Genomic DNA, 13,304 nt, shown 5'->3' on the forward strand with positions numbered 1-13,304 from the left:
GTTTAGTTTTTGACTGCCATGTTAGGAGCGTAAGGAATTGTCTGTAGAAATGTATAATAATTAATTTTAAGAGGAAAAAAAACATTTCCTTGTATACATAAGTGTTGTCTGCTATACCAGAGCCGAATTTAGCTTAATACAGTTTTCTAAACTTTAGAGTATTTTCAGTCTTATGTTTTAATGTTGATTTCAACCTAGAAATGCTACTCTGGTAGTGGTTTAAAAAAGTAAAAATCCCAATAGAGGGTTTCTTTGTGAAATCAATTTCAGTAAATGGCTGCAGAAGAAACAGTCTTACAATTGCAAACAAAAACCTGTCAGCATGTTACAAAGCTGGGAGCATCTACAAAGGCTGTTTCTTTTAAAGAAATTTGCCATGATGTTATAATATTTTAGCAGGGGCTGAGGACAGGCATTCACTGGGAAGAGGGATAGTCATAGTTTACAGTTTGCTGGGCTCATGAAAAGAATCTGGCCATATATATTTACTATTTCAGTGTACATGTACATTGTACCATGTGCATGCTTGGCATAAGAACAAATAACTTGTGATTTCATAATATGTATTGCTGTTAAAAACATTGACAGTTGTATTTGTGTTTCAAAGAACCTCTTCAGAATTTCTTAGTGATTAAGTATTTTTTATTGTCGGCGCCGGGTGTACGGGGGATCCTTCCACCAATCATACACACCCAGAGGGGCAGATTATCTTATATTTATATAATGAAACAATGAATATTTCATTAACGCCTATACATATTCGTTACCTGAACCCGCCTACCCTCGCTTCGTATGCTAATTAGCTTATCAGTCTTTCACGCTTGCGCAGATTCTTCCAAAAATTGTGGGCCGGGGTCTTTAGAATGTGGGCAGTGGTCTATGGGAGGAAGGCCATAGGTCTTCCTCATGGTGTACTTTTCACCTTAGGTCTCAAAAGTGATGAGTTGGCAGACTTGTAGAAATCTTTCCCAGGGTTTTTACAATACCCCTTGTAATTTTACTCAAGGCCATCCTGCTGTCCCGTTATCTCCTTGGTAGGGCAGCTTGCTTTGCAGATAAGGAGGACAGCTCCCCTTTCAGAGATTTGCAACTTTCTTGCCAGAACAGACTATATGATCTTTCAGACATTTTAACCCCCTTGTCGCTATACAATTACAAGCTTATTTATGCATTAAAATGAATATTGGTTTATGAATACAAACTTGACCATATTATTTACAGCTTATTCACATCATTTGCAAACTCTTAACGTTCTCCTTCTATGTGCAGGCAAAGAAAGCCTTGAACACGGGAACTAAAAACATTATTATGTGTTAGTAAATAAGGGTTAAATAATGGACATCAGAATGACCTCTCCCCCACCTCAGCATTGTTCTCTATAGTGGACAGAGATCTGGGTGCACCAGTGACAGATGGTCTCTTAGTGGCTATAACAAATCTGCATTTACCAAACTCGCCTCTGGCCTGTTGGGAACTGAAACTGAAAAAGTCCTGCTGCTTTTCTTGTATTAGCTTCATTGGAGCTTTTTAGTCAGCTGTTTGCCAGAATTGAGCTTATGTACTCTGCTTGTACACAGACAGAATGATCTGTGGTCATCAACCATGTAAAAATGTAGCCTAGAAATTATTATGGGCAAATTTAAGTGATCAAACAGGCAAAACAGAGTGGCTTCACGTTTCGTGTTAGGGGAAACTTGGTAAATCCCAGCTGCTTTGCCATGTTCATGAACTAGATTTCAGTAATCCAAAATGTGGAGTTTTGGAAATTGTTTGTCCTTGAAACTTTTGCCTTTATTTATTTTTCCACAGTAACATTTGCATGGGTCCTTTTTAAACTTAGGAGAGTAAACCAGAGGAATCAATACGTCACAAACTTCTGTTTAAGTCTGGCAAACAGCAGCAGTGGGAGTGCAGTGCCTGTTGAGCAATGGAACGTCTTGTGATAGCCTAGTTATGAAGATTCAACAATACACAAAGCAAAGCTGTGGGCAAGAATTTCTACTAAACCATGTGATGTAAGTACGAAAAGCGGACAAGTAGTGGGGCATGTCAGTTCTGTGGTCTCTCAGGCCTGCTACAACTGAAGAACTTGTATGATCAAACCCCTGTTTTATCCAGCTGTCATTAGGCCTGATGGAAATTACATTTCCTTGTAAATTATGCTTAACTGGCAGCCTGTTCTCACCTACTGCTATCTGCCTTAAACCCACCATATATGCTCAAGCTTGAGGCAACTGTTGCGAGGAACTTCCGAGAAGTACCCATGGATCTCTAGACAAACAAGAGAAATGACAGGAGTGTGGCCTGTAAATAGCAAAATAGGTCAAATTCAGTATAGTGAAAAAAAAAAAAAAGGAAAAAATTTAATATGAAAATTGCATGGAGCAATACCTTCACAATGGCTATGAGGAAAAGGAGGAGAACGATAGACTGCAGTAAAAAAATACAGAATAGCAAACTACAAGGGGGGAGTAAATTTTTTTACAGTTTTTGTGGGTGGTGAAAAATGAGCTACAAATTTTAGCTGTGTACCTGTATTCTCATTCCTGCGTTTTATGCATGTAATAGCTGAATGTTAACAAACTGCATCATGTAGTGTATGACAGCATGGTCTGAATCAAGAGTACAGAAGTAATCTCTGAAGTCTTGCTGTCATTCCAGTAGTACCTATAATTTCTGAAGAAAGAATGCAAATAAAGGAATGAGTCTATGAACTCTGTCAAACTTCTGAGTACAGCAGGTGCAGATGAACACATGTAGTCTTGTTAAAAAAACCTCCAGGACTGATGCACTTGCACTTTCTGTGCGTGTGCTTATCTGTCAACAAATCCAACCGTGAGGGTGAGTTCTCAACTAAATTCTTACACATTTATGGAAACAAGCAGCCTGGCAGGGGTCCCAGCTAATGCCCATGCAGACAGATAAGCTGCAGCCTGAAACCAATCGTATTAGGCGTAGTTTCATTAAGTCAATCTAGCGAAGGCAAGGTTTCCCTGTTTGTGTGGCGTGTGTTTGGCTTGGACACAGCACAGCTCCCAGAGTGGTGAGCACACTCCCATATCACGCATGTCCTATAAGGCAAACAAATTACCCACAGGTTTATGTAAGACGGTCGAGGCGTGCGTTATTTGTTGTATTTTCTCCATATAATGTTGTTTCTGTCGTATGTCAAAATTGTGACATCCCTGAACAACTGTAAAAGAACAGACCAATATAATAATTGGCAAAGAAAGTAGTTTTAACTTTTTAGCTGCTGGTTAATTATTCCTACTCCAAAACAGTCTCAGAATTTTCAAGAACTGATCCGGCAATGCACTGAAACGGCCGACAGTGGAAAGCAATCTGTAAGAAACTTAGGAAAGGAAATGCAGGGAGATATTCCTGCCTCTACTGAAATACATTAGAGACAAAGAGGTTGTGTTGGAACAGAACTATTTTGCTCAATACGGACTTTCTTAAATAAAGATGCTTGAAATGCATAAAGCCAAGGAATGAGGAAGAATAAACAAGGTTGCCATGCGATACTGGCAGGCTCACAGTTACCATGACTATTAGCAACCCCTGTCAGGGAGGGGAAGATTACTGTTCCACCGTGTCAGTGGCATTTGGGATCTGGAACAGAAGCTCTTTATTTCCGTGAGGAAAAGCCACAGAGGATTAGTTAGAAAGAAGTTTTATATCTTTTTTTTTTTTTTTTTATTGGGAGATAGCAATACTATTTTGCTGGACAAGAATATATTGGCTGTGGGATAAAAAAGGTTTCATCTTCAGTCTGGTGCTCAGAAGGCAGGAGACTGCTAGAGATTGTGGGTTAATTGCTATTTCAAACTATAAACTAACTAGCTATGTATTACCAGACAGTTAGTAGATCTTTGGGAAAAGTCTCTGTCCTCATCAAAGATGGCTGGGTTTTTGAGGGGTGGCAAGGAAGGGGTGAAAAGAAGCATGTGTAGACTTGATTTGTAAAAACTATTTGAAAATAGCCTGTATTAGAGAGGAAATTTACAAAGTCCTGAACTCTTCACATCGTCATTAGTTACACTGAATTTAGCAGCTTGCAGGGTTACAGCAAGATAGGATATAGATTGTGCTTAAGTATGGACATTTGCCAAGAAAGTTAATCCATTTTTAGAGAATGCTGTTGCTTAAAGTTATCTTATTCTGGATTTAGGTTTTATGATACAGTTATATGTAGTTTTGCTGAAATAATTGTTGGCTTTCTGGACTGGTCAGTTAGTTAAGTAACAAACAAATACTTCTATGTCACTAAAGAATGATACAAGAACAGGCATGCAACAGCCAAATTAATCTGTGCTGTTGACAGGGCTCTAGTGATATTTATTAGTGATTGCAGGCTCCTCCTTCAGTACTAGGAAAAAATTGTTAAATTATGATGAGTAACTTAAGTTTTGAGGCAGTAATGTTATTTAGACTATTCACTTCTATTATTAAATTCCATTATTTCAGAATTCTTTGTGAATAATGTTTTAAAAAAAATGTTTCAAATTGAAAAGTCAATGTAATTTACAGATCCACTTTTGAAAAGATATGAATTTTAACAACATTAACTAGTTTCTCCTCCTACTGGCATAAGCGTTTTTCTGCTAAAATTATTTTGTTATTGTTTGTCAAAATAATTTTTTAGTCCTACCGTAGGAAGATTTTGGGTTGTAAGTTATCGGAAGAGTAAACGCCAGATTAATGTTGAAACCTGGCTTAGCCCCCAACATCAATGCTTTGTATGTTTCTGTAGTTTACAGCCACCCACTGTGTAACAATAGTACACTAAGGATATTTTTAAGGATGTTAGCGGACACATTTTTATATAGACTGTACATACATTTATCCAAAGTTTTTGTAGTCACCAACTATATCTACTTCTGGGGCTAAAACCAGTAGTCTTCAAACAGCACACAGAGGCAATACGTACATGCGAATCCTCACAGTCAGATTAACAGCATTCATTTTATTGAGGCATACATTTGGCAGGTTTAAAATCCAGTCAATTCTTAGCTCTACTGTGGCTTTGTCATTTCTTGCAGTTATAGGAGAGGCAGCAACTATTACTCTAGCATTTGTGCAGATCTGTGGTGGTGAGAATATGCTTTCTCCGCCCTCTAAGTCTCAACCTGATTATACACCACCAAAAACATCGTGCCTTTAAGGCAATCTAGGGAAACATACAGAGTCAGCAATTTTATTTCTAATTAAACTTGGTGTCACCCTTTTAAACCTAGAAGTGTCTCTGTTCTTTTCAGAATGGGTTTCAGTGTTAATGTGGAAGCAGAGTCAGTCCATACCTTGGAACTGCCAGACTCCAATGATACACCTAAAAAATTACTACTTTGGTTTTCATACATCATGAATTATAGGAATATTAATGATCTGTTCACTTTACCTTGGAGATTAAGATATATAGAAATATGTGTACGTGTTTGTGTGTATGTGTATAATCCAATGGCAAATCCTCCCATTTATCTCAAGCGAAGTAAGGGTGATGCTCTGAATCTTCTAATACCCTGTCAGTCCTCTCACTGGTGGGATGATTTAGAGGTACACCATAAGAGCTTTCCTCACAAAGACTTGCTCTGTTGTAAAGACTCACATATTCAATAGCAGAATCATTGAAAACCATCAATATTATTGATACTAATGAAAAGCCACAAGCAGGATGAGCCGCTGTATTGTCTAAATTCTGAAAATAAGAGCAATTTAATCTGTCCTTTTTTTTTTTGTTTTATGTATTTTAAACCTGTGTGGTAGATGAAAAATGATCTGTGGAAAAGCACTCAATTTTTAATGCTTTATGGACCAAAGGTTCCTCCAGTATAAGTCAGTTGACTGAACTGGAGCTCTCCCAGTGCCAGGCTAGGATTTGTTAATAAACGAGTAAGGTGGCTAACACACAAATGTGGTCTTTATAATGGCGCATTCAGTTTTGCTGGTTTCTGTTGTTTGTACTGTACAATAAGTAGCAATATTTGATACCGCTTATTTAGAAGGTACCGCTTGTTTAAGAACTCTGTATTAAGTATATTGAAACCTTAAGTGAGAGAATTTGCCAGAGATGGCAATGGGGACCCAAAGCAACACAAAGATTTGTATCTTTGTATTTGTACATGTCTACATACATGTACATTTGTACCCTGTAGCACAAGAGGGTGAATTTGAAATATTTGGGAAAAACCAGTGCAGTTAACGATCGTTGCTCTGCAACACTTGGCGTTAGCAGCTCCGGCCGTGCAGGGTGAGCCGCCTGCAGGTACCTGCGGCCCTCACGGAGGTCCCTCCTCGGTGAGGGGGGCCGATCCCCCTGTCTGAACCCTGAGGGCGGTTATTTAAGCGCCTAAATACTTGTAAGGGCAGGAGAGCGACCGCTTCGCCGTGTTTTGCTGAAGGAGGTGGACTGGCGGAGCCGGCCGGCCGGCCACCCGCCCTGCGCGGCCCGTGGAGCGCGGCGCTCCCGGCTGCCTGGTCTACCCCGGGAGCGGCGCTTGCCGCGGGGGGCGGGCGGGGAGGGGCAGGTAGGGCCGGGCCGCGGGGGCGAGGCGCGGCCGCGGCCCGGCCCTACCTGCGGCGGCAGGAAGGGGACGGCGCGGCGGGGCGGCGGTTCCGGGCACGTCGCGGCGGGCGCAGCTCGTTCCTCACCGCTGGGACCCCGCCGCCCGCCCCATGGCCGCTCCGCAGGACCCGCTGCCCCCAGGTGAGGCCGCCGCCGCCGCGGGGAGCCGAGGGGTGGGGGGTCTCGGAGGGGGGGTGGGGGTGGCTTCCAGGCCCCCCGCTGCCCCCAGCGGGTGCGGGGCAGGCGGGCGCGGCCCCCCCGCTTTTCGCTCCCCGGACGGGGGTGACCCGTAGCGGCGGCTTAGGGGAGCCAGGTGAGGAGCTTTGCCCCGGCTTAGATGAAAAAGTGTTTGTTAGTTGCTCCCTTCCCCCTCCGTACACGCTAATTAACCACGGTAATAATTTATCATGTGCTCTGCTGATGTGATTTAGTGCAACTTGTCTTGTCAAGCCTGCTCTAGCATTTAGCGTGCAGGTTAGCTTGCGCTTGCTAACAGCACATGCAAAAGCCATTTTCTGAAATCCCCAGGCTCCCGGTGCGCTCTTTTCCCGCACTCTTTCCCCTTGCACGGCTAATGGTGCACAGGACTTCTGGCACGGTTGCTCCCCACCTACCTGCTTGGAAAGTGGCAAAGTTTTTTGAATAGTTAACAGTAAACCAAAAAACACACAAGTGCTGGTGGACTTGGATTTTTCAGAGAACTGAATATTCTAATTTAACCGGTCCTGTTTCCTCCTCGTACTCAAATCGGAAATTCATGTGCCTCTAGTTGAAGAAGCACCGTTGTTGATCTGGGTTTAATCAAAGGGTTCATCTTAATGAACAACGTTAGCGTTGGGGTGTTCATTTTGTTTGAGTTGTGCTAAATTGTACTGTTAATGTGTATGCCCAGCCTTGGTGTGACAGAGGTCTTGCTGCATGTACGTTGAACTACGTGACTATGGTAGACCTTAACGTTTCACTTGCTACTGGTGATGCCAAGGCTATGTTGCAGGCAAAAAGTGAACACCACCTCTGATACATGGTGCTTTGTGAACTCCCCTCCTGCTTAAAGGTCAACATGCTGAGCTCTCCAAAAGTCACCTTCAGACCTCCTTCCAGTAGTGCTGCTCCTCTTGCAGCCTGGTTATACCAGCCAGGCTCAGGCAGAAGAGCCATGGCACCACTGAGAGGCGTGCAGGTGCTGGGTGGCAGAAAGGAACCTTGAGAGCAACCGTCTTGAGAGCTTGCGCCTGCCTGGGTCAGTTTGCACGTGCTGATTTATGTCCATCCGTGTCAACTCATGCGGTTCCTGGCGGAAGTGTGGGGAAGTAAATGCAGGCCAGCAGCTTGTATGCTGTCGGTGGGGAGTGTGGTGGTAGTGATTTTTTTTTGAGGGATCCCGGATAATGTTGTTATCAAGCTGTCTGTCAAAGTAATTGTGAAATCAGATGATCTGCGCTGAATAGTCAGGTGATACCTGTGTTTCCTCTTGACCTTTCAACATGCAAAACTGTGGATGTTTTACAGTGGAGAGAAACAGAGAACTTTCCTCTCTGCTGTTTTGTGCACCTGCATCCAGCTGTTTGACATGAGCTGCAGAATGCTGCGGGAGATGTGTGTGGGAGAGAGGGGACGTGGCGTTTGGGTGGGCTTATTCACAATTAAATATTAAGACTGTGATTTCCAAAATATCCGTCTACAGTCGGTGTTCAACAAAACCATGTTGAGTCATCCACAGCCCGGCATGTGGAGCCTTTATTCTTGGGTACGAATATTCATACACATACATGCCACTTAGAGCAAATGTTGGGACTTGGTAGTGCTCTATAACCTAAAAAACATGGAAAATGCTGTTCTTCATAAAGAACTAGGAAAACAAAAGGGGAAAAACTGAGGTACAGGAAAAGAAATGAACTTTTAGAATATTTTTCAGGATGGATGGTAAGCAAGAAAGATGCAAAATCACAGATTCACAGTGACTGTGTTTCTATGAGACCTAGAAAGCAGGAGGCAGTTAGAGGTACCACTCCCATCACGTCTTGTAGAGTCACCCTGGGGTCTGTCAAGTCCTTATTTCAAATGCCTGTGTTCTTGGAGTTTCTGCCATTTTTTCAGTGCTTCCCTCTGGATTGTGGAAAATAAATCACCAGTGTCACAATGTACCTTGGCCGTTATCTTGGACCTGTAACAGAAGATAGGGGATGAAGCCCTTACAATAGCTGCACTAGCCACCAAGGTTCACCAGGGCATGGACATTTTGTGGGGTCTGCTTTCAGCTACCTCAAAGTTCCCCTTATATTACAACGGCAACAAAAAGATATTTATTTTTTTTTTTAAATGCATCTAAGAATCTGTAAGGAGGAGCTGTAAGGCCTCCAGAATAAACTGACGATAAGTCACATGCTTTGCCACGGGGTTTCTTGGGTCTTTGCTGACAGTGGAGAAACAGTGAAACTGGGGATTCCTGGGCTGGCCACCTTCCCTGGAGCCTTTCTTTGGCTCCCAGTGCCGCCTCCTTTTTCAGCTGTCCTTTACAGGGCGGGCTTCTCTCTTTGCCCCAGCTCCCTTTCCAGTTCCTTCACAGCTCTCCGCTATGGTTCCCACCTGGATCCTCCGATTTTGGCCCTACTCTCATGCAGTGTCTTATGCCAGCTTATTGTATTTGCTCATCTCCCAGTCTGACTCTCAACTTCTCCACATTTGAGTTGGAGAATTTATGGCGGTTTGTGCTGGCACTTGCTATCAGGGCAGGCTTTATCCAGAACATTCTGTTGATGCCATGATTCTGGAGCAGGCATTTCATGTTCACCAAAAAGGGTGCGTGTGACAAGAATACGGGGTTTTGATTTGGGGGGGTTTCTTCTTCTGCATATGTCTTCCTAAGCTTTGTACTGCAGCGTGAACATGCTCATCTGAAATTTCATAGGCCTCTGCCTTTTTAGAGCATTCTGCGTGCAGAGGCTGTGCTCAAGCCTTGTAGATCCGACCCCTCTGATGGTTGGTGTGCCACCTGCCCGGGCAATGCGTGTGGTTTTGCTGCGGGCAGCAGCGCTGAGCAGGGCTCAGCCTGGCATTGCAGAGGGGCTGGGCACTGCCCCTGGGCACCCCGCAGCTGCTGCTGCCCTGGGGCTGCCTCACGGCGCCCGAGGGACAACAGAGCCCCGGAGGTGCTTCTGGCCCGCTGCTGCCACTTTCGTTGATACGTACTGTCTTGTGTTGCCTTATGCTTTAAGCTTGTTGTGCTGTTGTATTGAGTAGATTTGTTGGAGGAGGTTCCAAAGTGAACAATTATGCTACATTTAAGTTGGTTAGCGTAGTATGTGTGCAATTTCTGGGCTGGTTTGGGGCTCAGTGTTTGTACTGCGCATTTTGTGATTAATTTCTGGGGCTGTGTTCTAAATGCACTTGTTTCCATGCTTGGGAGAAGGTAATCACCAAATGTTGATTCGATCACCTCTTACTGGTTGCAGCTGAAAACATTTAATGTATACTTGTAGTAAGTTTAGGGACTTCTAGAATGAGAGTGGCAGGGAGGGGGTAAAAATCCTACTACATAATTTAAAATGCTTTTCAGGTTTTGAAAGTGTGATAGTTGCCAACAGAAGAGATTACTCGAGAAAAGGGCAGGGTGGTGTTTAATTACGGGAGTGGTTTTGTGAATCCTGACTTCTGTGTGAGATTTGTTTCAGATTCTCTGTGTACTTTTTGTAAGTACCCTGCTATTATTTGTTAATTTAGCCATTGATGCAGAGCAGTTGACATTTAATGATTCACCTGCAAGTGCTTTGACAATTTATTTTTGTATCCTTTTCCTGTTAATATAATTGAAGTTTATGATTCTATTGTATGCAAATAATTAGTTTACCTCAACGTTTTTTTATTAGGTTTTGTACTACGATCTGCTGGTTATTATAGTATTAATTTTTGTTGTAGCGGGTATGTTTACTGTTTGAATTATTGCTTTGAAGAAAAAACGGAGTGTTGTCACTAGGAGAACAAAATTGGCTTTTAGCATATTTACTGGATTGCTGTATTGTTTTGTGATTATTTTTTTCCCCAGAAAATAATTGTGAATTTTCATTTAAGTCTATCTTTTGTTTGCTTAGCATTGGGTTTCCTTGTTGCATGTAGCTTCTCATCTATGTGCTAGTAGCTCTGACATTTTCTAGTTTGTCATGTATTCTTGTGGAAATGTAATTTGACACAACGCATGTAGTGGCTGCATAGTTGTGCTTTATCTTGGTCAGACAAAGAAGCAAAATATAAATTGCCAGACAGAAATATTTTGAGGATTACGCAGTGACAAAGCTTTCTTATTTCCAGCAGATCATGCAGCAAAAGAGCCGGTGGAGGATACAGATCCAAGCACTCTTTCCTTGACGATGGTACGTGTGTTTCTGGTCTGATACAGTTCAAGTCGTTGTATCTCTCTACAGTAGTGTAGTGCAGGAGTGAGGTGAAACACTGAGGGATGTTAACTCAGACTGTGAGTTTTGCTTGTCTGTAAGATTGTGTAAACAGATGTTAATTTACCGACCTTGTGCCATTGAAGTGTAAGTGAAAATACCAATAGGTAAATAAGCTGAAGTGGATGGCATCAGCTGAGCTGTCCATGGGATAGCCTCTAGAGGCTATGACGGTACCGTTTTTTTAATGTAAAAAAGCCCCGACAACCAAGACTGGTGCTGACATTCTTCTGTCTGTATGGGTTGGAAGAATAAGAAAACCCACCTAGGACTTAAAATTTCAGTTGTACTAAGTTGTTGTTCCTTCCTGTACCTATTTTGTCTGATGAGTCAAAGTCATGGCAAGGTAAGACCAAAGAGCAGTGCCCTTCCAGCAGGCATGGGTGAACCTCAGGAGAGACCAGCTGGTGTGCTCCAGTGCTTGCTGGCAGAGATAACACCGTTTATGACAAGGTTTTTGTCTTGGGATATCTTAGGATATTAGACATGCCAGTCTTATGCTGAGACAGGAGTATATCAGCTAAAAGTAACGTGAAATTCTGTGAAGTGTGAAGAGTTTTTCTTTTTAATGTTGCTGTGGATTGTTTATGTTGGGGAAAAGTTACAGTGCCGTAAATTAGAGAAGATCTAATGTAGTTACAAATTCATTATATTTTGTGTTTTATTTAATGGATGGCAAGTAGAGCAAGCTATTGCTTTGCCTTGGTGTTTTCTTCTCATTTTGAAGCTTTGCAACAGGTAGTCAGCAGCAAACTCTGAAAATGTTACTGGTACTTTAAATGCTGATCCTTCACTGGGATCGGTTATTGCAGTCTGTGTACATGCATTTGTGTTAGCAGGTTTTAGTAAAAGATACAGACTTTGTTTTTGTGGACTGCCTAAATTAGATGCTCTGTTTTGCTAAGGGCAGGTTTTTTAAAAGATGAGGGAAAGTTGCTATGTCTGAGACAAATTTAAGTTTGCTTATCCCCCCCCCCCCCTCCATTAAATAAAGATGCCTTTTAATCTGTTTGCTTGGTTACAGCATCTATAAAAGGCACACCTACTTTTAGTTAGGGGTAGTGGTCATAGGGAAAGCAATAGGTTTCAGGTATAATAGTAAGTTATAACATTTATAACAAGCTATTCCATTAAACTCAGTAATAATAGTTTTCTATTGTGTCTCAATCAGCTTTTTACTTTTGGAACAGAAGGGAAAAATATTTTTTTCCCTCAGTACAGTGACATTTTAGTAAAAGCTTGTATCTGCTAAAAGTGCTTTTGAAGTCACCTCTCTTCCTCCTCGTATGCGTTACCTTTTTCATATTATTTTGAATTTAAGTGGCAAAACTTCTTTCCTGATCTCTGCTCTTCCACTAAAAAGTAATACCTTGAGAAAAAACACAGCAAAGCAGCAATCTTTTATTACTCTTGGATGTGCTAATCAGTAGTGTTAGTAGCATCTCAGTTCCCACATAAGAGTCTTACTATATATGTGGTTGTAGACAGATGAACTAGTAGCAATTCAAGAGATTCAGCTGTGATTGTGCAGTTCTGTATACTCTTTTCTCCAGCACGATTACACTAAAAATATATAAAAAAATCTGTGTCTCTTGCCTTTTTGTGACAGACTGAAAAATATCCTGTCCAAGACACGGGAGTACCTAAAGGTGAGTGTTGTGAATTCTGTCTGTTCAGGTGTCGTAGATCTGTGGTGTTATGTGCAGTAAAACCATAGGTGTTATCGAACAGATTGAAATACGTTTACTTTTTGCTAGATGTTAATGTTTTTAATGTAGTGTCTTCTGCATTTTTAAGGTCAGTTTGCTGTGTTATCTATTGCTTCTGTAATTTCTTTCCAAAGTTTAGTTAACTAAAAGTCAGTCTAAAACTCATGAGAAGATCTTGGCTCTCAATCTGAAAGGAAAATACTGTGTGGCCATTGAAAAACAGTGTTCAGAGAACAGGTGGTAGAGACATGATAATGTTAGAGGGTGGTTTTGAAAAGATTACCAGTGCCTTCAGGCTATCAGAAATATAATCTGGAAATATCTCCAAGGTCTCTTGCCACTGATTGCATTCCCAGCCCTATAACCAAATAACTCATGCCGTCTTTTACTTTCAGCAGGTATTAATTGTTAAAGGAGAAATTCACACAGATGTGGGCACCACTAGGGTTGCTTTAATCACAACTCAGAGTTGGGCCACCACCTCAGTGACTGGCAGAGAACAGAGATACAGCAGAGCTTACATACACTATACCAAATCATTAGTCCATGTCTAAAGTTTTCAGGAGTTTCCTGTGGTCTTGTCAG

At 42.0% G+C, this 13,304-nt stretch overlaps 1 protein-coding gene across 10 annotated transcripts in view; it reads left to right on the top strand.

Annotated features, from left to right (window-relative positions):
- EDARADD (EDAR associated via death domain) overlaps window positions 1-13,304 on the top strand; it is a 31,988-nt gene that overhangs the window by 7,336 nt on the left and 11,348 nt on the right. For 4 of the 10 annotated variants that reach the window (XM_080389008.1, XM_080389010.1, XM_080389017.1 and 1 more), the window contains 2 exons: window positions 10,871-10,929; window positions 12,620-12,659. In XM_080389008.1, the coding sequence (XP_080245134.1) occupies window positions 10,871-10,929; window positions 12,620-12,659 (99 nt within the window). Of the gene's footprint in view, window positions 1-1,239; window positions 6,704-10,867; window positions 10,930-12,619; window positions 12,660-13,304 lie in introns of those variants that run through there. The other 6 variants (XM_080389015.1, XM_080389009.1, XM_080389011.1 and 3 more) reach the window with 5 other exon arrangements.

The sequence above is a fragment of the Falco punctatus genome, assembly GCF_963210335.1.
Source record: "Falco punctatus genome assembly, chromosome: 5".
NCBI classification, from domain to species: domain Eukaryota; kingdom Metazoa; phylum Chordata; class Aves; order Falconiformes; family Falconidae; genus Falco; species Falco punctatus.